The sequence below is a fragment of the Stegastes partitus genome, unplaced genomic scaffold (genome assembly GCF_000690725.1).
Source record: "Stegastes partitus isolate 25-593 unplaced genomic scaffold, Stegastes_partitus-1.0.2 Scaffold995, whole genome shotgun sequence".
Lineage (NCBI taxonomy): Eukaryota > Metazoa > Chordata > Actinopteri > Pomacentridae > Stegastes > Stegastes partitus.
Genome location: NW_007578726.1, coordinates 94,365 through 120,059, shown reverse-complemented (window position 1 = coordinate 120,059; position 25,695 = coordinate 94,365). Strand labels below are relative to the sequence as shown.

Here is a 25,695-nt window from a genome sequence, read left to right as displayed (position 1 = left end):
ATGATAAGAAATAAAGGGTCTAAGACAATAAAATAAACAAATAAAATCTAAAAACTAAATTAAAATGATCAAAACAGATCTAAGTAGCCGAACTTATTGCAGATTAGCTTTTACTGAGAAGCTCATGTTATTATTTTTACCATCACTGATAAAGTCGCCGCTCTCTGTTACATCTTCTTTTATTTCCTTCACCAGCAGCTCTGAACCGAGTCGGTACCGGCGCCTGAAGAACCAAGTAAACAAGGAAACGTAGTGAAGCGCTGAGCAGCAGTCGACAGAAACCCGACGCTGCGTTGCGTCACGTGACCGTGTGACTTATTCATCCTGAGTCCGATCAAGGCTGAACAGCGGACCGAGCTTCCCGCCTTCAGAGCCGCCATCTGTCAGAATATCAATTTACGTCGACGAGCGCCGGCCGCTAATTGGAAATAGCACGTAGCGCGTTCTGTGTTGGTCACACAGGGCGAGCGGAGCGATCAGTCAGCGTGATGCAAGCGTCTGCAGAGGAATTCAGTTTATCTGACGGGGAAGTGAGGCGGAGGAAGGTTCTCTGGGTTCTCTGGGTTCTGTGGATTCTGTGGGTTCTCTGGGTTCTGTGGGTTCTGTGGGTTCTGTGGGTTCTGTGGGTTCTGTGGGTTTTGTGGGTTTTGTGGGTTTTGTGGGTTTTGCGGCGTCGAAACGTCGTCTGTAGCAAACAGACAGCACGTTGTTGCTCAGTCGGATGCACAGAAGCAGAAATGGTTGAAAACAACAGAAATACACAACGAAACAAAGCAACAAACAAAAAACAAGACAGAAATGATTTTTGTTTTTTGCACCAAATCGTGCAAAGAAAACAAAACAAAACAGAAACAGGCATTTTTTTGTAAACATCTGGAAATCGTGTCTTGAATGCTAGCTTTATTAGCTTTGCTATCACAGAACCTCGTCTGTGTTCTTGACATTAAAAAGTTACTTTAACTTTATAGGCACGTTAATGGAACTGAAAATGTTCTTAAAATGTTCTTTGAGCGTTTGACTAAAAACATTTCCTTTAAAGCAGGGGTCCTCGAGGGCCACAGTCCTGCAAGTTTTAGATATTTCCTTCTTCCAACGTACCTGATTCAAATGATCAGGATCGTTATCAGGCTTCTGCAGAGCTTGATGATGAGCTGATCATTTGAATCAGGTGTGTTGGAAGAAGGAAACATCTAAAACTTGCAGGACTGTGGCCCTCGAGGACCCCTGCTTTAAAGGATTGTTGTCGTCGATGTTATCTAACGTTGAGGGAACGTTTCCTTCCACCAAACCAGACTATCTTTCTCAGTAAACACCTGATGAACATCTGCTCCGTTACTCAGAGTTCTTTGGTGTGTTTTGAACCAGTTACAGAAGAACCCAAACCCAAAGTTCAGAACCAGAAGAGTCGTATGTTTGACTGTTGTGAGTCCAGTATTGATCTAGATTCTGATATGTTCTGTTGCAGCCTGATCCTAAATCGTATTTCAGGCCCTTCTGGAGCCGGTTTTCGTCCCGTTGGTGGCGACCAGGGAGCAGAACCCAGAACAGAGACGTTCTAAATCCTCCTGCTGCTGCTGCAGAGCATCAGTTCAAGGCCACAGAAACCGGCTTCAGTCCTGCACTTTGAATCACGTAATCGATTGTGTAGCTGACTGCGGTTCAGTCATTTAATCTGCATTCATCAGAGCGTGATTAGCGGCTCTGAAAGGCTCTGATTGTCCTCTTTGATTTAAAAAGCCGCCGTCTCTTTGGATGAAATATGAATACATCTGATTTTTTTTTTTCTAACACAAGGCTCCATCCACGGCCGCTGCTTTAGAGACAGAAGAATACGCTTCGCGGCTGCAGTTACGACATCCTCAGATGAAAGCCCAGTGTTCTACAGCGTGGGTGGAGTTCGTGGCCGGTCCCGTCCCGTCCTTCAGTCGCCCGGTCACGTTTCAGAATAAAACACGCCGTCGGGTTGTGCAGCCGCAGTTATTTCTTAATCATGTCAAAAAAAATCTGATCCATCCGGTGGTTTTCTGTAAAGCAGCAGAGTTTGAGGTTCTCTCCAGAGGTGGAACCACGTCGCCAGGTGGGTCTCCACAGGGGAAGTAAAGAAATATAATTTTAAAAAATTAAGGAAATAAATAAAGGAGAATAAAACTAGCAAATAAGATAAAATTAAAAATAAATTCAATTAAATTTTTTTTTTAAAAAGGTAAAAGAAAATAACATTTGCAAATAAAGACAATAAATTAAAAAAGAAATAAAAATAAAATAAGATATAAAATTAAAAAGGTAAAAGAAAATAAACTTAATGATTAAGATGAATAAAATAAAGAATAATTACAATAAAACAAGATCTAAAATTACAAATAAAAAGGATAAATGAGAATATTAACAACAGATAAGATAAATAAATAAAATGAAGAAGAGAAAGAAAGAAAAATTCGATGAGATGCTAAATTCATTTTAAAATTTAAAAGGGCAAAAGTGAAAAAAATAAACAAATAAGATAAAGACAATGAAATAAAAAAATAAAGTACAAAACTAAAATTAAAAGCAGGTTAAAAAAGAGAAGAATTAAATTACTGATTAAGATAAATAAAATAAAATAATGAAAAGAAAAAAATGGACACAAAGAGGAGTTAATGTCAATAAATGTATTTAAATACATAAAATATTTAACGTGTTTTGGTGCAGAACTTTGTTTTCTGTAAATAATGATGCAGCTTTAACATTTACATGAGTGTGTAACGTAAAACACCGTCAGGTCTTATCTGTGTTATTCATTAATCAGGTTATTATCTATAATTAATCACACTGGAGGGTCTCAGCCGTGTCACGTACCACACTCATGTAGATGGCGTTTAGTACAACTGCTGTATATTTTATTTAATATAACTGTGAAATATTTATTCATGTATTGAACCATTAACTTTAAAAAAAATACATTATTATTATTATTATTATTATTATTATTATTATGGTGGCTAATGATCAATATTTACATTTATTTTATTTATTTACAATAAGATTTGCATGTATTATATTTCACTTACTTTCTAGAATGTAAATTATTCTGGTAAAGTCACACCATAAATATCATTATAAGGTCTGAACCGCAAGATTTAAACCTGTCAGGTTCGTTTGTGATGCCGATCTCCTCTTTCACTGGACTTAACTTGACATAAAACCCCCAGAAATCAACAGAACCAACACTTTAGTAGATTTACTGAAGAACTGTACATGTTTAAATGAGTATTTCCGTTTCATTCTGCTATCCTGAGAGTACATTGAACTTTTAAACATCAAAATCCTACAAAATATTTGACATTTCGCTCCAACTCAACCATCAAACATCATCTGAAGGCTTCAGTAAAGATCGAATTACAAACATGTAAACGAACGTCCAATGAATTAATTGTTCAGTCCGATTAAGAGGCTCAGTACTTTTTCTTTTTTTTTTTTTACTATTCCTGGAAGTAATTTGCTTCCTAGAAAGAGTCAAAGCATCGTTTCTGTTGCTCCAGACTCCTGCAGCAGCTGATGATTATTTTCATCGTTGTTTGTTTTCTGACTCAGTCGATCAGTTGTTTGGTCAGAAAATAGTGACAAACGTCAGTCAGTGTTTCCAGACGAGATGGATTCGTTCACGACCAAAACACAATCAGGAAGTAATTAAACTCAAGCAGCTGGAATCTTTAAAATGACTCAAACCGATCAAACTGTGATAGATGACAACTGATTGATTAATCAGAACCTAATCCAGATTTTAAAACCTCAGTGTTCAGAGGAGTCATAAAGCAAACTGTGAGAGACATGAAGACAGTGTTTGTGTAGTTCCTCTCGCTGCCAGAAGGGGGAGACAAAAGCTCCACGCTGCAGCTTTAAGTAGCTTCAATCTCGTTTCATTTGTTTTTAGCTTCACACAGATTTTAAATCAGGATGTTTCGGACACGTTGGCATGATGGCTGCACCAAGTCGAATATTCTGAATCAGTTCCTCATTTTTAGGCGGCTGCTAGAAGTCAGAGTCTTCGCCCTCGGAGGGAACATTGGTGTAGTTTTTAGACTCACATCAACCTCTGACTTCCTGATTCCGTGGTCAGAAAATAATCTCCCTTTCTGTGAAGCCGTCTCCCGTCTTGGGAGGTGACGTATTCCTCTGGAGGAATCTGTCGGCCGTCCAGCGATGCAGCTTCCTCGGAGGACATCTGACACGTGACGCCGCTGCCTCCATCTTAAGTGGTTTACAGTAGCAGCAGTGCATACATCTTGAGTATGGGTGGCCCCGATGGGAGCTGAGCCTCATATCCTGACAGTGCTGCTGCTGATATATGCTCTGCCCACCGAGCTATACGGAAAATGAAATCCCTAACCTTGGCAGCTTTAGTGCGAGGCTCTACTCATTGAGCTCCATGGGAAATTGAGTTTCCGACTCCGGCAGCAGCTGCAGCTCTTATAGCTCGACCCAAAGGGCTGGAAAACTGCAGGATTCTTAAAGAAGAGATCATTTTCTCTGCGTCGGTCAAAGGGGTCGGAAAAGCTAAAGATACACACATCGCTCTGAATAAAACAATTAAGACGTGAGCCGGTGGAGGAGCGTCTGCAGCTCCCAGAGCCTCCGTCGCACCTTTTATCTTGTTCATCTCCAGCTCTCCGGTGGCATTTTTGAAGGCAGGCGTCTGAGAGAGGTCTCCGGGTCACTGCTAAAGTGAAAAATGATCCGCTTACATCCGCGCTAACATCGGCCGATAAGATTGGGGGCAGATTGGACGGAGCTCCTCGCGTCAGAACCACCGGCTCGCCCACTCCGGGCCTGCTTGGGAGATAAAGCGGACATCAGCGCCGTGCCTGGGATCACCTCCAACCGGTCGGCGAAGGGGGACGGTTCCAGTCCAGTCCGTACCTCTGTTTAGACGTCGCTGCATTTTAACTGTTTGCTTGTTTTCTTGCTGAAGCCGGACGTTGTTTTTTTTTTATTTTGATACTAAATTCTGCAGCAAAAAAGGTCAGAAATTGCCTCAAAGCTTGTAAAAGCCGACATTTATTCTACATACGTTTGCTGCTTCTGTCCTTTCACACAACAGGCCAACCAGCTGCTGCTTTATGCTCCAAATTGAGACAAAAATTGGGGCTTTTAATGTGAAAAATGCAAAACGTTTACGGTACCTTTTGTTGGCCTGACATGTTTCAGGCAGCAGGATGTGCACATTCACGCCCATTATGGAAAAGAGTGAGTTTGTTTGTGCAGACTCTTCTACGCGTCCTAGAAAACAGGTTTCAACTGTTTCATAAATCCATTTACATTCAGAGGCTCAGAACAGAACCCAGCGTTTGCATTCTTAGGCCTCGGTTCAGGTTCAGGTCGGGGGGATGGTGTAGGAGTGAAACGACTTGTACTGTGTTGAACAGAACAACTTTTTTTCTTTTCCGTGACCTCAATCAAGAGCTGCGAGCGCATAAACACGGCGATTAAAAAGCCAGAACATTGCTTCAGTCATTACAAAAGGACGTTTCACTGCAGGGTCAGAGAGAAACACGGAGTCATTGAACACATCGCTGAGAGGTTCAATGTCTTTGTGGCTTGTTAAATACGTTCATTACCAACGTTTACTCATTGTGCTGACAGCGGTCGCCGTTTCCTTGGAAATATTTTGCATTTTTTTCAATTTAGTTGCACAAAATATAATTTGAAAAAAGACAAAGCTATAGTTTGTTTTGGTCAAGGTCTGGACGACGCTTCAATCACGATAAAAAGTGTAGATGTGGGGAAAAAAAACACAAAATGTCCCTTTACTGTGAACTTAAATTGTTCTGTGACTTTCAATAAGAGCTGTGGGAGCATCTGTCAGTGACCTCCTCATTATGTTCATAGAAAAATACATACATGTGTCTGGTTGCATTTTCCTTTAAAATGTAATTTATAGGAATCAAAGAAGAAACTAGAGTTTGAAGCTGAACCTCTGACTCGGTTTTGTCCCTTAAAATCTCAGCTGATGTGAATTTTGGCCGACAACACGAGCAAACAGCTTCACAGGCGTCAGAAAGTTCAGATTTAGATGTTGTGAGTTCAGTGAAATCAGGTGAAGCAGCTCCAGTGTTGATCGTGTAACACTCGTTAACATTTCATCATTACGTTCATCACATAGAAACAACATAAATAATCTATTTCCTGCTGCAGCTTAGTGGCTCCATTTGTCATTTTTAGGAGACAAAACTGCAGTTTTAAAGACAGATTTGAACCTCTGGTTGCTAATGTGATTAATCTTTGTGATTTGATCTGATTTGACTGACGACCAACTCCTATACGTCCTAACATTTAGATTTAGATGCAACAAAGTGTTTGAAATCACTGGAAATAGCTCCAGTGTTAACAGGTCTCTAATTAACAACATGTGCTCTTTTTGTTAATTGCATAAAAATAAACTTTCCTTGAACTGGATGTGCAGCTGCATTTAGGTTGCATCTAGCGTACCAACACACAGCTACAGTTTCAGGTGTCTTCCTTTATTCAGAACTCTGGATTGTTGCTTAAACTTCTCCGCTAATCTGATCAGTCTTTGTAAATCGATCCGGTTTTGGGCCACAAACAGCTTCGTAGCTCTCATTCAACTGGTCTGAATTCTGCTGAATTAAGTTGCTTGTTCAGAGCGTGGCGCTGACGGAGGGAAACGGGCCTGTGAGGTGAAGTTTGGGTTGAAGACTGTTTAACCAACATGTGTGTTTGTCATCTAACATCACCGACATGCGTCTTCTGACTCCATGTGACCAGAGACGAAGCTCGGACGCAGCAGCTTCGATCAAAGTCAGCGATGATCTGCGTGAACGCTGTGACACGACGCTAACGCTGTGTTTTCTCTGTTTTCTCTCCACAGACCACTTGGGCATCGAGTTTATGGGTAAGGAAGCTTGTTTTATATATTTATTCTCTCTCTCTCTCGTCTGCATGAGTCACGCCTGTAAACACTGCCGGCGCTTCACATACAGAACATGCATCATTCATAAGAGCCCGGGATGGTTCTGATCACACATTATAGCTCCTGACGTGGAAACAGAGGAGCTGAACAGAAACACGAGAACACGCCGTCGACGGTGTGTGAACGTGCATTTACATTTCCACGAGCATCGCCGCGGCGCCGTCTCCGTGCACACGTGTGTGTTTACGTTTCTGCAGCTTCTTTCCTGCACTATCTCTTTCTTTTCTCTCACAATTGCTTATGAAGTGTCCCTTCAGAATACCAATGTGCTGCAGTCTCCTTGGAAACAGAGAACAGAGAGGCGGGCAGGGCGCAGCCAGCCAGTTTCTCTTTTTTCTGTTTTTGTGATGCTGGCACCGTTATCAAATGCTCTCCTCATTAGTCCGTGTGTGTGTTTGTGTGTTTGTGTGAGATCCTTTGCGCTGATTGTGTGTCGGTGGATGCCGGCCGGCGGTTCTGCCAGGATCCTCGCTCCTGTTCTTGGCTCCGGCGTCGCGGCTCAGGAGCGCTAGCTAGTTAGCGACACGGAGGCTCGCTGTTCACCGGAGCCGCTCGCGTTTTTTCCTCCCAGTCGGCGCAATTCGGGCCTTTTTCCACCACAGACGGGTCAGAACAGCAGAACAGGGTCCAAGGAAACGGGTTCTTCTTTGTCTGACGTCCCAGCTGGAAATTCTGAGTTCTTCTTAGAATATTCTAGTGTTCTAGTCACATATTAAATCCTAAGTTTATTGTTCCCAGCAAGTGAAGCACTGGCTAACGTTAGCTACGAGTTCTAAAACATTCGTCAAGAAAAGATTTAAAATGTTCCAATATTCCTTGAGAACATCGTGGGAACTAAAAACTTCAAGCATCAACAAATAATTGCAAATAACTTTCCCACCAAGTTGTTGGATTGAAAGACATCTAGATGGGATGGTTCCTGCAGGAACCACTTTCTCAAATTCTCTTTAAGTAACTCAACTTTTTAAAAAGCTCTTGCTATGAGGTTCTTTGTGGAACCCCAGAAAACCCCAGCTAGCATGAAATGTTCCAACAAGTCTGGTTAAAATTACAGACAAGTTTGTCATCCGACCTCAGAAAAGAACATTGTGGGAACTAAAAAGAGGCGTTCTGCTGAAAACATGGACAAAACATTGCAGAACTTTCTCACCACGTTTTAGAAAAAAACCCCAAAGAACCAATTAAGCAGGGATGGTGCTACAGGAACTTTTTTTTTTCTTCTTACTGTTCTATCAAGGTTCCCTTTTAGAAACTCTGCTATAAAACAAGCTCTTGCTAAAAGGTTCTTTGTAGAACCTCAGAAAAATTGTGCCAGCATGAAATGTTCCCACAGCACGGGCTAACACTACGGACAAGTTCTAAAACGTTTGTAAAGAAATGGTTTTAAAATGGTCTAACGTTCTTTCACGGATGTCGTCCTACCTCGAACGAAAACATTGTGGGAACTAAAACGAGGCGTTCTGCTCAGAACATTGACAGAACCTTGCAGAAGCTGCGTCTGAATTCTAAATTAAAAATCTCGTTAAAAGAATAATTTAAAGGTTTGATGCAGTTTAATTGAAAAGTGAACTCTCTCTTTTCTTTCTTTGGCGTCGAGCAGCTCAGGTCTGATGTGTTTCTGCGGTTCTGATGCACGTTCCACTTCCTGAGTTGCCAAACCGGAGCAGGATGAGAGGAAATGAGAACTTTTCCCTCCTCTGCGGCGCAAATGTCACAGTTTGTGTCGCCGCCTTCGAAATAATGTAAAAGAGGCCGAGACGCCTCAGACCGCCTCCTTCTGGCACGAGCTCGACATTAAACCCTCCGGATGGAAATTGAAAATCAACATGAGTTAGAACGTGCCCCCACAGAACAGCTGCCTGTAGCACTTTGCTCCGGCATTGATTTACAAGCAGGTGGAACATCTTCCAGTCAGAGCTCAGTGATCTCTGATGGAAAGGAAATATTGATGCCCACACGACTGACTGACTGGATCCACTGAAGGTTTTCTCCCCTTCTGATATCAAATATGTATTAAGCAGAAGGCAGGATCCAACGGTTCTTAAATGTATTCTGCGTTTTCTGAAGCTCTGGGTGGCTGACGTCCTGACATCTCCAACTTGTTTTTTAATTTTAACCCCAGAAACTGTTCGTCTGTTCATCGCTATAAAAAATAACCCAGATGGGATCAGACTGGTTCCTTCAAAAAGAAATATGTGGACCGTGTTCTGCAGTTTCTCTAATTCAATCATATCAGTACATTTAATGTAATGCTATTTGCTGCTGTTAGACAGCATTATTAAACGTTAAATGTTCTATTCTTGTGCATAACGCTCTAAAAATGTCTTTACGGAACGTTAAGCAGAACATAGTTCAAACTAAATATCTGCTGAAAACATTGCCAGAACTTTCCCATAATGTTTATAAATGAAAAAAAGTTCTCGGTGGGAAGAGACGCACCCAGCTAGGAGGGAACGTTCCAGAAGAATTTGCTAAGATTACTGAGAAGTTCTACTAAGGTTTTAGTCTAATCTTCAAAGAACGTTTTATGGATATTTATTTAAGTAACACAATTATGTTCCTTTGAGGTTAAAAGTTAACTAAGACGTAACCTGCAGCATTCAGAGGATGAAAAAAAAAATGTTTTCAAGATGTTCTCCGATGACAGAACATCTTTTTTAAAACACATTTTTAGAACGTCTTTAAAGGAAGTTAGATTTCTAGAATGAAAAGTTGCGTTCCATGCAGTGCAACTAATGCAACGTTTGGAAAATATTGTCTTTAGAGAACTTTATTTTGCCATCAAGAGGAACATTCTGGGAACTTTAAAAAAAAAAAAAACCGTCCTACTACTAACAACATAGAACTTTGCAGAAGTTGCTGAAACCGTTATAAGAACGAAAAACACTGATGGATGAAAAGACGAATGTTCTCAAACCGACATTCAAAAAATGTTCTCAAGACAACAGAACATATTTTTAACAAAACGTTCTTATGTTTTACCGTTTGAACAAATGTAGAACATCGTGCTCTTTTGGAATATCTTCAGATGAACATTTTGCTAAAAGCATCAGTAGAACCTCGCAGAGCATTTTTAGAACAAACAGAACAAATCTAGCTGAGATGTTCTTAAAGGATCACGTTCTGTAAAAACATTTGAACAACATTTGACGATAACACTGTTAGAACAACATGCATTATTAAGACGTCTTTATTGGGATAATGTTCCTCAAACACATGATGTGTCTGAACACTTTGCTGAAACGTTCCCTAACGGTTCCGTTCCTTCTTTCTAACCCAATCAGACATGAACTCTGATGCTTTCTGCTGCTGCAGCTTCTTAAGAACCCTTTAAAGCTCCGTGTTGAATGTTAAACGTGATATTTCTGATTTAAGCGAGATCCGACGCACACAAAAGGAATTACAGATGCCAACGTCGCTTCTGTGCTTCAAGAGCGCCCTCGACGAGAAGAGCCTTTCTTTAAAGAACCGCTTAACCAGACGCTATTTATGGTCACTTTGTAGACGCGAGACCGAGATCATCGAGGTTCTTCCCAATAACGACGTTTCCATTCAAAGAAGCCCTTCAAAGGAGAACGTCGTTAAAGCACTCCAGTTCCAGGCTGTAATTTTAGGCCTTCAAACTGCGTGAAGTGTAGATTCGGTGCCTTTTATCGATAATCAGTAGAACCGTGTGGCAGACGAGTTCTAGCAGATGTGAGTGTTTTCCTTCCAAAGCCACAGACGTGGACGCAGCGGGCCGAGCGTGGGAGGTTCTGATTTATCTGCCGACACAAAGCCGGGGAAGACGTTGGCAGCGCCGGAGACGAAGGAACCGCGGCGGCCCGAACAATGTTGCAGAGGCAGAAAACCTCTCGCTGAATATAAATGGGGGAGAAACCTGCAAGATAGCGGCGTGGAGAAGATCGTCTGTCACTGCCAAGTTTGCATCGTCTCAGCAGGTTTCCCAAAAAAAAAAAAACACAAAAAGAAAAGAAGCAGCTTCAGTTCATCTGACTGCAAATGCAGCGGACGGGATGCAGACGGAGAACGGCATCCTGTGAAATCTTTCTTTGATCATGGAAGCAGGGTTCCCACCGTGCAGGGAACGTTCTCGCAACGTTACCTGCAAGTACTTCTGAGGTTTTAAGGAATAATCAAACAATAATTACATAATGTTCTGATTAGAAAGTCAACAGAGACGCAATGTTTTAAAGGGAACATTCAGAGGACGTTGTCGGATTATTGTTCCACGATAACGAAGACGGAACGTTCTCAAACCAAGACGTTATCGAGGCCTCAGAGGGCAGAATGTTATTTACAGAACGTTCCTGTAACGTGATATATTAGCAAAAGTGGAACGTTCTTCCTGCAATGTTCTGAATGTTGTCAACATTTTTCAGATGTTATCAAGGTCTAAGATGACAGAACGGTTTTTCTTGCAGAACATTCCAGCGCTGTGATATATTAAAGGTGGAACGTTTTAGGCCTTTTGGTTGAGGAAACGTATTGTAGAACGTTCTTCCACAATGATTACAAAAGAAGGGCGTCTTTAGGATGTTATCAAAAAAACATTCTTCATTCCTGCAATACGATATGTTAGCAAAGGTGGAATGTTCTTGTAGTGTTCCGAGGACGTTATTAGGGAATGTTACTGAGGGAACATATTGTAGAATGTTCTTCCTCATGACAACAAAAGAAGGATGCTTTCAAAATGTTATCGAGACTTCAGATGACAGAACGTTCTTCATTCCTGTGACACCACATATTGACAAAGGTGGAACGTTCTTCCTGTAATTTTATGAAGTTGTTTTGGGGACGTATTCCATAAACATTCCCGCAATGTTTTAAAGGGAACATTCAGAGGACGTTGTCAGATTATTGTTGCATGATAACGAAGAAGGAACGTTCTCAAACCAAGACATTATCGAGGCCTCAGAGGACAGAATGTTATTTACAGAACGTTCCTGTAACGTGATATATTAGCACAAGTGGAACGTTCTTCCTGTTCTGAATGTTGTCAACATTTGTCAGATGTTATCAAGGTCTAAGATGACAGAACGTTTTTCTTACAGAACATTCCAGCACTGTGGTATATTAAAGGTGGAACGTTTTAGGCCTTTTGGTTGAGGAAACGTATTATAGAACGTTCTTCCACAATGATAACAAAAGAAGGGCGTCTTTAGGACGTTATCGAGACTTAAGACAAAAAAACATTCTTCATTCCTGTGACACGACATATTGACAAAGGTGGAACGTTCTTCCTGTAATGTTCTGAGGATGTTTTGGGGACGTACTCTATAAAACATTCCCGCAATGTTTTATAGTGCAATATGACAACAAAGAGAGATGGCTGTCAGTGTAACACGTTTTGGGAACGCTGGGGCACAACGGTCTAACGACGTTCTCCCCAACATGTTTAGAACATCTTTCGTTATCCTACCCTCAGGAAGAACGTTCTTTCATTAAAGCATTTAAAACAATAGTAGAACTTTCGTCCCAGAATGTTTTTGTTTTTTATATATAAGGAACATTTCACAACGTTCCTGCTTTAAAGATGGCCGACACGTGAATCCCTTTAATCCTCCTCCTCATCGGCAGCTCACGTTCTCGACCCAAACTGCCCGTTCTGTCATCAATCATCGTCGTTCTGCCGCCGCGTGCCAACATTGAACCGAGTCCAAGGCGCTGCCACTAAACATTAGCCTCCGCCGGCCTCAAACCGGAGGCCGCGGTGCAACGCATAATTGTACAAATGCAACACAATTGAATGAAGCTTAACCGGATACGAGGAACAGACCTCGACAGCGTCAGCGGCTGCCAGCGGTCCGACTCGTCCATATGTCCGAAGAGTTAGAGAAAAATCCCAGAATGAGTCGCAGACCTGCTCAGGTGACGGTAAGACGTCACGACGTTCTAACACTGGAAAATAAAAGAATCTGAGTTTATTCTGCCGACGTGAGGGTTGAGATCACAGACTCATGTTCGGTGTCCAGTGTTTGAGTTTCTGAGCCGTGAAGCCCAGCAGGAGGTTTAAAGCTCCTCACAAGGATTCAGAAGCAGCAGAGACTCGCTGTCAGAATGTCAACAGTCGCCTCGGTTCGGTTCTACATGAGAACGTCCGTCGACAGCCGCTCGAGTCCAGAGTCCTCCGTAATCATCTCTGTTTGTTCTTCGGTTTTGTTTTGAATATAAATACTGCGTGTGAGGTACCTCCTGGTCTTTATGACCTCCAGAAACACTCTGAGAAAGTTCTACTAATGTTTTCTTAAAGGTACAATTAATTAATTAAACACATTCTAAAAATGTTCGGTGATAATGTTCTCAGACCGTTCTGCTCCAACGTTCTCAACACTTGTTAAACTGAGAGCGTTCCTCCTTTGAGTTCCTTTAAATCATTTTGTAGATGCGACAGTGTGTTCCCTTCTCAGCGTAAGGTGACACTGCGCCAGTAATGTTCTGAGGATGTTCTGGGGACGTTGTTGAGGGAGCATATGGTAGAATGTATAAAACGTTCCCTCAATGTTCCACAGCGTTCCATGACCACAAAGGAGAACGTTTTCAGTGCAACATTCAGCACATTTTTTGAAGAACTTTCATTTTAGAATATTTTTTGGAACTGATAAAAAATAGAACGCCTGCAGAACTTCCTTGAGACGTTTTAAAAGAAAAACATTCCAGCAAGGATGCAAAGAAAACGTTCCCACAATGTTCCATTGTGTCACAAAGGAGAACGTTCTCAGCGCAGCATTCGGTTCTGAGAAGCACCAAACATTTTTAGAACGTGTTGAGTCATCCTGCCATGAAGAAGAACCTTCTGGGAACTAAAATAGAACTTCCTGCTAAGAGCGTGAGTGCAACTTTCATAGAACGTTTCTGGAACACTCGGGGGGAGTTACTCACACCATCACTCAGCGTCTCACCTGTGTGAAGCTGCAGTGAACACGTTCTGCATGTTCACCAGCACATACAAAGAAAAAGGTCACAGCAGAACCTCTACATCACTGCTGCCACCTTCAGAGTAAAATATTAATCAGCGGGCCTCTGCCGGGCAGAACCGGCGGGCTGAAGTGGAAATAAATAGAAGCTGTGACCCTGTGGCCCTGCAGATGGAACATGAACATGCTTCGGCTCTCGGGAGCCCAATGATTTATTCACATCAGCCGAGTGTGTTTGTGCGTCGGGAGGAGCGTCCAGCAGGACGTGGGCGGCTGCAGCGCCGCCTGACCTTGGCTCCGTGCTCGTCGTCCACGGAGCGCCGACATCATGTTTGCATATGTAACATGTAAATCTGATTGCGTCTCGCACACAGAACATTGACTCCAGCAGATCAGACTTGTGTCCGTATCACACCTACGATAACCTCAGACAGGAAACATCAGGTCGACTCAGGTTTAATTTCAGTTGCTCGGTTCAGTTCCACGTCTTCAGTGTTTGTTTTCATTGTTCTGTTAAAAGACAAAAAGGCGAAACTCTGACAGCGAGTTCCAGAAAATAACGTTAAAATAATAATAATAATAAAAACAAATATCAATGGAATAATGCTGTTATTTGCTGATTTAAATCCAGTAAAATCGTCATGCTGCTGTCACACACTGTAAAAGAACAAATCACTTCATGAAATATAAATATTTATTAATATACAATGTTGTACAGAGCAGATTACCAGATATTTATAATTCGATATTTTAGATTTATTTTATCTTTTAAACAAACAAACAAAAAATAAATGTACGTGCACTTTGAAGATCTGCCTGAAAAAATATGTTAAAAAATGTTGAATTATATCATGTTCTAAACTGTAAAAAAATAATGTAAAATTAATGGTAAATTTCTGTTAAATAATGTATTTTTTTTGTTGATTCAGACACAGTACAGTCGTGTAACTTTACAATCACACATTGTAAAAAAAATACATAAATCAATTTCTGCTTTATTTCTGATAAATTAAACACTGCTTTTTTTTAAAATGTAATTTTAATGCTTAAATGTTATTGAGTTCAACACCAGTTGTTTAAAAAATACAGAAATATGATTTGATTAGATTTATATTTCATTATAAAACTTTTTTATTTTATTAATTTTTTAATGTGTATGTGAAGAGTACTCTGACTTTCTAAAAGTGTAAAGCTAGAGTAAATAACAACAACTGATTTAAATCCAGTGTAGCTGCAATTTTACAGTCGCATATTGTAAAATTAAGAAATAAATAAAAGATTAAATAGCATGTGATGTAAAAACACTGAACAGAATACGTTACCATATATTAAGAAATACAGACTTTTTTTTAGTATTTCTTTAATTTAAAAAAAAAATCTTTATTTAAAAAGTGAAAATTTGGCAGAAAAAAACGCGGTTTAAAAAGTGGAATAATGTCAAATTTAAAGCAGTAAAAACTCAGTAAAATATCAGCAAATACATGTTAAAAACTTTTAATTAAAAATTAAAAAGATATTTTTAAGAACACATTAACACTGGAAGTAATACAGATTTTTAACTTTTTAAAAAAAAATAGTTTTTACCAATTTGTTTGTTTGTTTTTAACGTGATTTTATTTAACATTATCTGTAATTTAACAAAAAATAGTAAAATAATAAATATACTATAACAATAATATGAAAACTAAGAGTGGACTTGCTGCCGTGATGCGTTCAGTGTCTGGGTTCGATCAGTGAACGTTGCCGTCAGAGATCGATCAGTGGACGAACACACAGCTGCTCTGATCTCCTGATAAACTCCATCAGATGCCCTGAAGGAAGCAGGTGAACCAAGCTCATGACTAAAAATCCATATTTCAGCCTGCAGAGAGTTTCAGGAAACATCCCAACCAGCTCTGGTTCTGTCTTTGATTCTGACGTTTATTTAACCTGCGTTACAAACCGCAGGGAGGACTTTGAAAACGTAGAAACTCCCCCCGCAGCGCTGCACATGTTGGACAGAATTAAACTTCAGCCTCTTTATTGTGATTCCTTCTCTGTCAGCACCACAAAATAAAGACGGAGACTTCCATCGGGCGTTTTCTAGCATTTATAGAAGTGCAGCAGTTTCAGGGCAGTGGAGTGAACTCATGAGCAGACTGGGAGAGTTCAGGACGCTGCCCCAAACGCACAACATGAAAGAACGTGGAAGCAGAACTTCAGGCCCGTGATCCATCACTGCAGCAAGTTTCCAGAAGTTCAGCTCCGTAGTTTTTACATAATCTCGCTCAGAGACAAACAGGAGTGAAATCACGACTCAGCTTCGCCTCGGCGAAGGAAAAATCTGCATCAGAGGAGAGAAAAAGTTCAGAACTCACAGAGAAAGAAACAGAAACAGTGAGAACAAGACGCAGTGAAACAGACTGATCGGGTCCAAAACATCTGGCAGCAAATAGCGAAGTTAGACGGTCAAATAGTGGAACAGTCAGAAACTTAAATCTGTGAATAATTAAATTTGAGATGATTTAAATAAAGGAAAACATTTTGTAAAAGGACGAGTTAAAATGCTTACTATTTATTTAGTATATGTAATATTTAGTCTTTAATATACTTAATAGAATAGAAGAATACAATAATAATAAAATAATATAATATACACTTTTCTTTCAAATGATGAGAAAAAACTAAAATAAAATAAGATTTCTGCTGAATTAAATACAGTAAAAATAGCTCAACTTTCAAATAATGTAAAAGAAGAAATAAGCATTTATTAAAGACCTGCTTTTTTGTTTGTTTCTTGTGGTTTGTATGATTATATGTTCGTTTTTGTTTTTTTACATGTAAATTAAGATCCTTTGCTGCGATTTATCAGAAGATATTATCAGCAATTTAACGAGTGCAAAAGCAGCAATATAATATTTTAATTAATCACCAATAATATTATCAATATTACTAATACTTATAAATATATAAAATGATTATTAATAATTTACAGTTATATTGTTTGTCAGAATTCTATATATTTGTGTGTTTTATGATGTAAATTAAGACTTTTTTCTGCATATTTACTCGATATTATCATTAATTTAACAAAATAAAATGCAGATTTGCGTTATATTGTAATGAATTAATCAGAATTCTAATTTTAATCTCATGAATAATTGGTGTTTATGATTATTAATAATTACCCATTGTATTATTATTGATTATAAACATACATGTTTGTCTGTTTTGTTGTGATCAGAACGTAAATCAAGACTTCTTTCTGTCATTTTACTCAATATTATCAGTAATTTAACAAAATAAAATGCAGTCAAATCTAAACAGAAATGTGAAAGCAGCAGTCTTATTTTTTAATTATTAAATAATTGTATTTTTGTTATTGTTTTTTAGTTATTTCTAACAATAATATAATTATAGTTTAAATTNAACTTTTAATTCAAAAATTTAAAAGGTATTTTTAAGAACACATTAACACAGGAAGTAATACAGATTTTTGACATTTAAAAAAAAAAAAAAGTTTTTACCAATTTGTTTGTAGGTTTTTAATGTGATTTTATTTGATATTATCTGTAATTTAACAAAAAATAATATAATATACACTTTTCTTTCAAATGATGAGAAAAAAATAAAATAAAATAAAAATTCTGCTGAATTAAATACAGTAAAAATAACTCAACTTTCAAAAAATGTAAAAGAAGAAATACGCATTTATTAAAGACCTGCTTTTTTGTTTGTTTTTTGTTTTTTATTATCAGTAATTTAAGGAGTGCAAAAGCAGCAATATAGTATTTTAATTATTCACCAATATTATTATCAATATTACAAATAATTATTATAAATATACAATATGATTATTAATAATTTACATATTATATTATTGTTATATTTGTTATATTGTTTGTTGTAATTATACACATTTGTGTGTTTTATGATGTAAATTAAGACTTTTTTCTGCATATTTGCTCGATATTATCATTAATTTGACAAAATAAAATGCAGATTAGTGTTTTATATTTTATTTAATTAGTCAGAATTCTAATTTTAAGCTCATCAATAATTGGTGTTTATGATTACTAATAATTACCCATTGTGTTGTTATTGATTATAAACATATATGTTTGTCTGTTTTGTTGTGATCAGCACGTAAATCAAGACTTTTTTCTGTGATTTCACTCAATATTATTCATAATGTAACAAAATAAAATGCAGTCAAATCTAAACAGAAATGTGAAAGCAGCAGTTTTATATTTAATTATTAAATAATTGTATTTTTGTTATTGTTTTTTCGTTTTTCATAACAATAATATAATTATCGTTTCAATTTTTTATATTAATTATATCATATTAAATATATGCATATATTTGTTAGTTTTTTATACATTTAACATGTTAATTAAGATTCATTTTTCTGGATATTGTGTTTACTTTCACAAAACAGGGAAAACACACTGATAAGCTCTGTGACATTTCTTATTTTTAGGGAAGTCCTGCGTGTGTGACGGTTCTGCAGCGTCTGGTTCTGACCTGAAGGCTGCAGGATTAAACTCGTCTTTAATATTTTGATCTTTTCGTGAACTTCTGACACTTTTCCTTCCCCGGCTGCTGCCAGGACGCCCTCGAGCAAGGCGTCGTCCTGTTTCTCTGAGCGGTTTCGTTCCCGCCAGTAATTTTCAGATAATTTTTTTTCCCGCCAAATCGTCCGTTGGAACCCGTCCGCGGTGTCGCTCCGTCTCAATCATCTGGATGTGAAAAGCCCAACACCTGTCGCCGTCGCGGTTTTCCAAGGTCTGAGCGTCGCTAAATAAAGCCTGATTGATCACCTATTAATGTATCCGAAGGCAACTATGATTTACTTGTTCGGAACAAACAAGACAGCTTCCATTTTTCTCCACTAATGGCGTCCCTCCGCGCCATAACTCTTCTTGTCTCCGTGTATTCAAGCTCCATTACATGTGGCATCCATTTCTGGTGTCCGCCGGACCATTACTCGACGTGCCGGAGCCGATAAAACGAGCTGAGCGGTAACTAAGAATAGCGGGTGTTGCGGGAGGGCCGCGGATAGGTGTTTGTTTACCCTAAATGGGTTTTGAGTTGTTGTTTTATTCGGTTTATTCATCACTGAAGTAATTACACTTACACTTGAAAGAATGCGGAAGGCAGATAGACGGAGAAAAGCCCCAGAGAGACGCTGCTGCGGGTGTTTGCTGATGTAAAATGGCTGTCTGGGTGCTGTAAACAACAGCGTTAGAAATTAAGAAGTGGGTAAAACAAATCTCAGAACCATGTTTAATTCCGTGTTATGGCGAGACGGCTGTGCAGAATTAATTTAGTATTAACTGTGTCTCTGTGAATATTGACTCTGGGATCTACGCACACATTTACTCACACAGTTTCTTCTTCTTCTTCTGTTTCTGTTCCTCCTTCCTGGCTGATGCGCTCCTCACACGTTTCCTCCTTCCTGTGTTTCGTTTCTCCGCAGAGAGCAAAGAGGTCTACAAGAGGCAGGTGGTGTCCATCACCTCCATCGCCATGGCGATCAGCCTCCTGGGGACCCTGTGCATGGCGCTGTACTGCCGCAACAAGTGAGACGGACGCACAAAAACACACAAATATGCAACAAAAACAACAACACATTTCATGGATTAACACTTTTAGACTCAGTTTTGATGATCTGAAGGCAGAACTGGCTCCATACAAGCTTCAGTTGACGAGAAAAAGTCATTCAGAAATCTTAAAAATGTTCCAACATCTAATTTACTGATGGAAGCAAACCTTTCAAGTTGTAAACAGTGAGTCAAGTTGACAAAAACACACAAATATACTATAAAAACAGCAGCACATTTTATAAATCAGCAGCTTTAGACTCAGTTTTGATGATCTGGAGGCAGAGCTGGCTCCATACGAGCTTCAGTTCAGAAATCTAAAAACCTGCCCATCAAATGCAAAACAATGAGTCAGGTTGACATACTAACACTGGTAATTGCATCAACTTAATATTGTGTAGTTTAAATTCATATTTCTGCATTAGTTCAAGTTGATGTAGCTTCATGAAACTGAATTATTAGCTTGATTTTTTCACCTTAATGTCATTATTTGAAGCCCCGTCCTTTAACTGTTGTCAGTTTTTTTTATTTCTCAGCTTGAAAACTTCAGAAATCTGGTAATTGAGTCCAAAACACGTACAAATCTTTTAAATATTGTGGAAATACAAATTAAATCAGCTTCATTTTCGTGAGTAATCAACCTAAAAACTGGTGTTTAGGCTGCCAATCATTAAATAGGTGGTAGGTCAGTGCAGTTTGTGGACTGAACATATTTTAATCTGAACTTTTCCTCACTAAAAAAAAAACACTAATTTTGCCAAAATGCATTTTTTTCCAGTCCAGTCCTTAAACTATGATGCTTATTGATGTTTGCTGAATAGACGTGTATGTATGTAGCTGCTCATTGTTCCACTTGGTTCTAATGAGAGTACTCGTGTTCACTAAGTTCATGGCTAACATCTGGGATAATCACACTAGCAGACTGGTTTGAACTTTAACTACACCTCAGTGAACCAAACCTTCAAGACATTTAAGTAAACTTGATTAGAAGTTGCCCTGTGATAGACTGGCAACCTGTCCAGGGTGTCCCCTGCCTTCGCCCTAAGTCGGCTGGGATAGACTCCAGCCCCCCATGACCCTAATGAGGATTAAGCGGTGTATAGATGATGGATGGATGATTAGAAGTCGTGCATTCAGAAGTTCTGTTTCTGTCCAACCTGTTCATGAGCGAAGCAGTTCTTCTGTTTTCTACACCCAACATACCGGAGCTTTAACATATTTAAAAAGCAGCAGATATACTGAATGTGTCTGTAAGATACTCGCTGACGGTTGTCCGATCAGCGGCGGTTTGTTAAAGTCGTGTTCAAACGCAGTTAAACCGAGTGCCGATAGCACCTGAAGCTAATCGCTAATCGCTCCGTGTGCCGTCAAACCTCCTGCAGACTGAAGCAGCTCAAAACCGAAGCGCTTCATTCATTAAAAACAGAAACGCTACCTGTAAATACACAGCATTTACACGGAGCCACGGAGCAGGTTTCTTTACGTTTCAGGTGCTTCTGATTGTATTTATAAAGATTAGAAAATTTTATAAATCTCACCACTTTACCAAAACTGTCATAAACAATAATAAATAACGGGCAAAACTACAAAAAGCAGAGCCCAGGTTGTCATAAACGTCTTTTTTCTTTAGTCTAACCTTTTCAAAGCGATCAGATAAAAGCAGTATGTGACCTGTCTTCACCACAGGTTGGTTTCTGGGCTGTTCTCGGGGGTTTCGGCTCCACTTCCAGTTCGCTCAGAAGTGACACGTGAACGTTTCTCATGAATATATTGAAAGTAAATTAGCCGCAGTGACACCTAATTTCATCCCAACTTTCCCGGCGCTCGCTTTAACGGCACCGCTCCGGTTTTATTACTTTCAAACTTCGCTTTATACTGATAATATTTATGACAAATTTTTGCTACCGCGGGTCCCAAAGTAAGCAACAAAAAAAAAAACTTGTGTGGTAATGAGGCCTGCTGGGCGCCAGCACAGCGAATGCCCGCGGAGACGTTTAGCTAATTTAGCCGCTGCAACTTGTTGAGGCATCAAACATCTTGAAGCAAATCCCAGGCCGGGTATTTGGGACAATTTGTAAAGCTCATTACGTGCGCACATATTCATAGCCTATTATCACCCGAAAGGTCAGCCGGTGTGGCTCCTGCTCTGCTCTCCGTCGGCCTGTTTTCACATCTCTGCAGGGCAGCAGTTAATGCGAGTGCATAGTAATTGGCATATGAATGGTATATCGGACGAGCGTGCGCAGGACGGGTCAGACATCCGGTGTGTCATTCGGGGTTTATGGAGCGTGCGGTGATAGATGGCACTGTAATTCCATAGGCTTTGCTGCGTAATATAATGATGTGAGTGAGTGAGCAGCCTGACAACAAGATAATCGGATCAAGGCGTGATGGACAGGAGCTTTCGATGAATCCATAACCGAGGCGGTGGGAGGTGGTGGTGGTGGGTGGGTTAGATGGAGAAGATCTGCAGCACAGAGGAAATCTGAGCGACCCCGAGAAATTCAAAGGTTTCCGGACAGAGTGAAAGATAAATGATTCAAACTCTGTAAACGGTAACAGCGTGTGTGCAGTTGACACACCTTCTACTGTTGGTATCTCAGCAAACACATTCAAACAATGAGGTTAAAGTGCTGATTTCATGCTTTTACTGTCCTCGTGTTTCTTCACTGTAGGTTCATTTTTCACTGCAATAAAAAGTCCTGCAGCTCCACAGAAACACAATAACCACGAAAAAGGAGGAAGAACGTCGTCTGTGCAGCATCATGCAGTTAAATGTCACAAAACACAGAAAAAGAAATAATAAAAGTGGAAATTATTGATGATTTATTGAGCAAAAAAGTTAAAAAACTTGGAAGACAAGTGTCCATGAGTGTCACCAGTGTTGGAAAAAATAAAATAGTGGCTCTACATGCTATATGTTTGTTATATTATTATTGTTATTTCGTACTTGCCTCCAACCTCGATCAACAAAAAGTCAAATTTCCTTGATTTTTTTTGTTTTTTAATTACTATTATTATTATTATTATTATTATTATTATTATTATAATTACTATTATTATTATTAGCATGTACAACCTTCGTCCAAGTGCTCCCAATAGTTACCAAAACCAGAAAACAATGCTCCTGTATTCCTCCATCCTACAGATATTTTATTACTACTGCTCCACATAAACACAGCCTGCAGTTCAACCGAAAACCTCTTTTCCATGTGACTCTGGACAGCAGCTGAGTCACTCAGTCTGGAGCAAACTTACAAGACTTTTAGTAAACTATATAATGAAACAGGCAAAATGAAGAGATTTTTAAATAAATATTACAGTTTTACATGTAGTCATTTTTCTGCGTGTAATTTGTTGAAGTTAATGTGCTGATCAAACCTGCTGACTGGTTTTAGGACGTTCACGTTCACGTTAACTCTTAGGATCCCACAAACGTTCACATGAGCTCTGATTTAATTCTGTGTTCTACGAGGTTTACGGTTCTAACGCAGTGACGGGACTTTAGAGAACCTTTAAATCATCACTTCACCCTTTATGTCTGTTTGTAGTTGACTTTTAACCTCATGGGAACATCAGAGGGATGACGAACATCCTTAGAATGTTGTTGGAACATTAGACTAAAACGTTCTCTTTAAAACGTCATTAGAACGTGTAAGTGACGTTAGCGGAGACTTTCACTACTTGATGGGTTTGTTTCTTCTCTCTAGAATTTATTGTTTTGCTGTTATAAGAACGTTCTGGAAAGTTCTTGCGATGTTTTCAGCAGAAGACTTACTTTTAGTTTCCGCAATGTTCTCTTCAAGTCGGATAACGTTCTCTAAAGACGTTGTTCCATCTTTGTGCACCAATATTCTTAAAACGTTTCCCAAGTGTTACATTTAGAACGTCTTTCCTTTGTTATGGTGTGACAGCGTTCTTTAATGCGTTCCTCAGCAACATCCTCAGAACATTGCGGGAAAATGATCTACATGGCGACTCAGAGACATTTTCTACGAGATGTTCTGTCAGCAGCAGACTCAACAAGATTTGAGAACACTTTTCACATGCTGGTTTCTTTTTCATTGTCTGGACGTTGCCGTTTAGTTGACTTTTAACTTTGCAGGAACTTTATTGGAAACGAGAAATATCCTCGAATTGTTCTCTGAGCATCAGATTAAAACTTTGAAGCGTCGCTGGAAGTCGGAGGTGGGAACGTTCCACTCGACTGTAGCTGCAGGCTGCTTCCAGAAAGTCAGCGGTTCTGGAGAACATCATTCAAATCAGTCGGATTTATTCCCGAGCAGCTGCTGATTTATTCATCACCAGTGAATGAGTTGGAGGAAGTTAGTTTGGGGATAACAAAGCCAAACTTTCTCCCGAGCAGCGGGGGGATGCGAGTTGATCTACGACACGTCTCCCTGCAAACATAAAGAGTCGATGTTTGTTTTGACTGCGGTGAAAAGCATATGCTTCCGTCGTAAAGAGCCGCTTCCCCCCTTTAGCGCGCTAAAGCATCAAATAAACAAGCAGATTGTGAGGCGGCTTTAGAGGAGATAATGGACCTTTCATATTAAGCAAACGCTTCTTTCCGAAAGTGGTGCGACGCCAAATGTCGCAGCCTTGCTCTGAGAAAATATAATTAAAGTGGCGCCGAGGTGGAAGGAGAGGAACTTAGCGCGAGGTAAACACTTCACTCCACGGCTGTCGTTCAGCGGACGGGGAGGATCCATCAGATAACGAGCAAACCTCTGGAACAATGACGACGCGAGGAGGTTCACGCCTCCACCTGCAGGTCGGTTTGACTGAACCTGGAACAATCAGGAGCACGTGATTGGTTAGAACAACGAACCAGCCGAGCTTCTCGCACATGAATGGAGGGAATCGGGCGTAATTATTCCACTTCTTCCGCCGTGATTATCCGCGGACCTTTTTGTCCTGAAGGCAGCTCGGAGATGAGGGTCAAACTCATTAATGACTTCGGCTTGTTTCGCAATAAATCTCACAAAGACTCAAACGTATCAGAACGTCTCGACACGAGTTATTAAACGGAGTCAAGTTGCGTCGTTGTAAACTGCAGGTCTTTTAATTACTGTTCAGGGAGCAATTAAGGAGAGGGGTTGTGCAGGTAGAGGCTTCCTCAGGTGGTTTGTTTTCCTCCTCAGACGCTGATAGAACACGATTCTCCTTGACCGCTGACTCGTTTTCTTTTGAATGCAAACATTAAAGAAAGTCGTGAACGCATCGAGGATTCTGCTTGTTTTCACAGTTTGAATATTGCTGCCAGGGAACGTTCCCACAACTCTGGAGAACATTAAAGTTCTGATAAACTTTTGAAGGAGATGTTTTAATCAAATGTTCAAAGAAGAACATTTTCAGAATGTTTTCCTATAACATTAATGCGACATTCAGGGGTTTTTGTTAGTTTATGTCCCATGATGACAAAGGAGGAACGTTCTCGAACCAACATTTAAAATGTGTTTTCCAGATGATTTGTATGATTTATTAACGAAGGTGGAACATTCTGGCTGCAACGTTCTGGGAATGTTGTTGAGTCATCTGTGGTCAAAACTCACCTGAACTCAACTTTCGCTTGGTTTTCTTTTGGTTCTCCTGCAGGAGGCGCAGAGAGAAGCTTCAAGCCCACCTGAAGGAGAGTCGCAGTCTGAAGAACTACACGTCCAACGCCCACAACGCCCTGGAAGCCAAGATCAGAGCCTCCAACACCAACCTGCAGATGCATGAGGTGACCACTGATTATCTTATCTGACTTGTGTTTTCAGTGTTTTCTGGTCAAAGATTCTCAAACGTGTGCAGACAGGAAACTGTTGTCATGTGTTTTACTGGAGTGTTTCTGTTGTCTGCTATGTCAGTCCCACATTTATTTGACAGCTTTAGTTATTTTGCAGTTTTAGTTTAACAATACAAAACAACAAACAGATTATGGAGTAATATTGTCGATGAGGATAAAACTTTATTGATCCCCGGTGGGGAAAAAAAAAAAAGAAGCTCTGCAGCATTTTTACTCACTGTGTGCTGATATTTTTTCACTGCAATATAAAGTCAACACCACGACCTGGAATCAACACAACTGCTGTTGCCATCACTGGACACAACCTTGAAAATGCGGTTCGGACACAAACAGAACAGTCTCCAGATGATTTAAATGGTTGAACGGCTCCAACAGAGGACACATGATATTGAATTTAAATATGTTTAATTTACTGGCAGTTGAAAGTGGAAAACA

At 39.7% G+C, this 25,695-nt stretch overlaps 1 protein-coding gene across 1 annotated transcript in view; it reads left to right on the top strand.

Annotated features, from left to right (window-relative positions):
• Window positions 1–25,695, top strand: part of LOC103366921 (pro-neuregulin-3, membrane-bound isoform-like) — a 234,189-nt gene that overhangs the window by 172,300 nt on the left and 36,194 nt on the right. Inside the window, exons 6-8 of the mRNA XM_008294788.1 lie at window positions 6,866–6,889; window positions 19,346–19,448; window positions 25,068–25,194. Of these exons, the coding sequence (XP_008293010.1) occupies window positions 6,866–6,889; window positions 19,346–19,448; window positions 25,068–25,194 (254 nt within the window). The remainder of the gene's footprint in view (window positions 1–6,865; window positions 6,890–19,345; window positions 19,449–25,067; window positions 25,195–25,695) is intronic.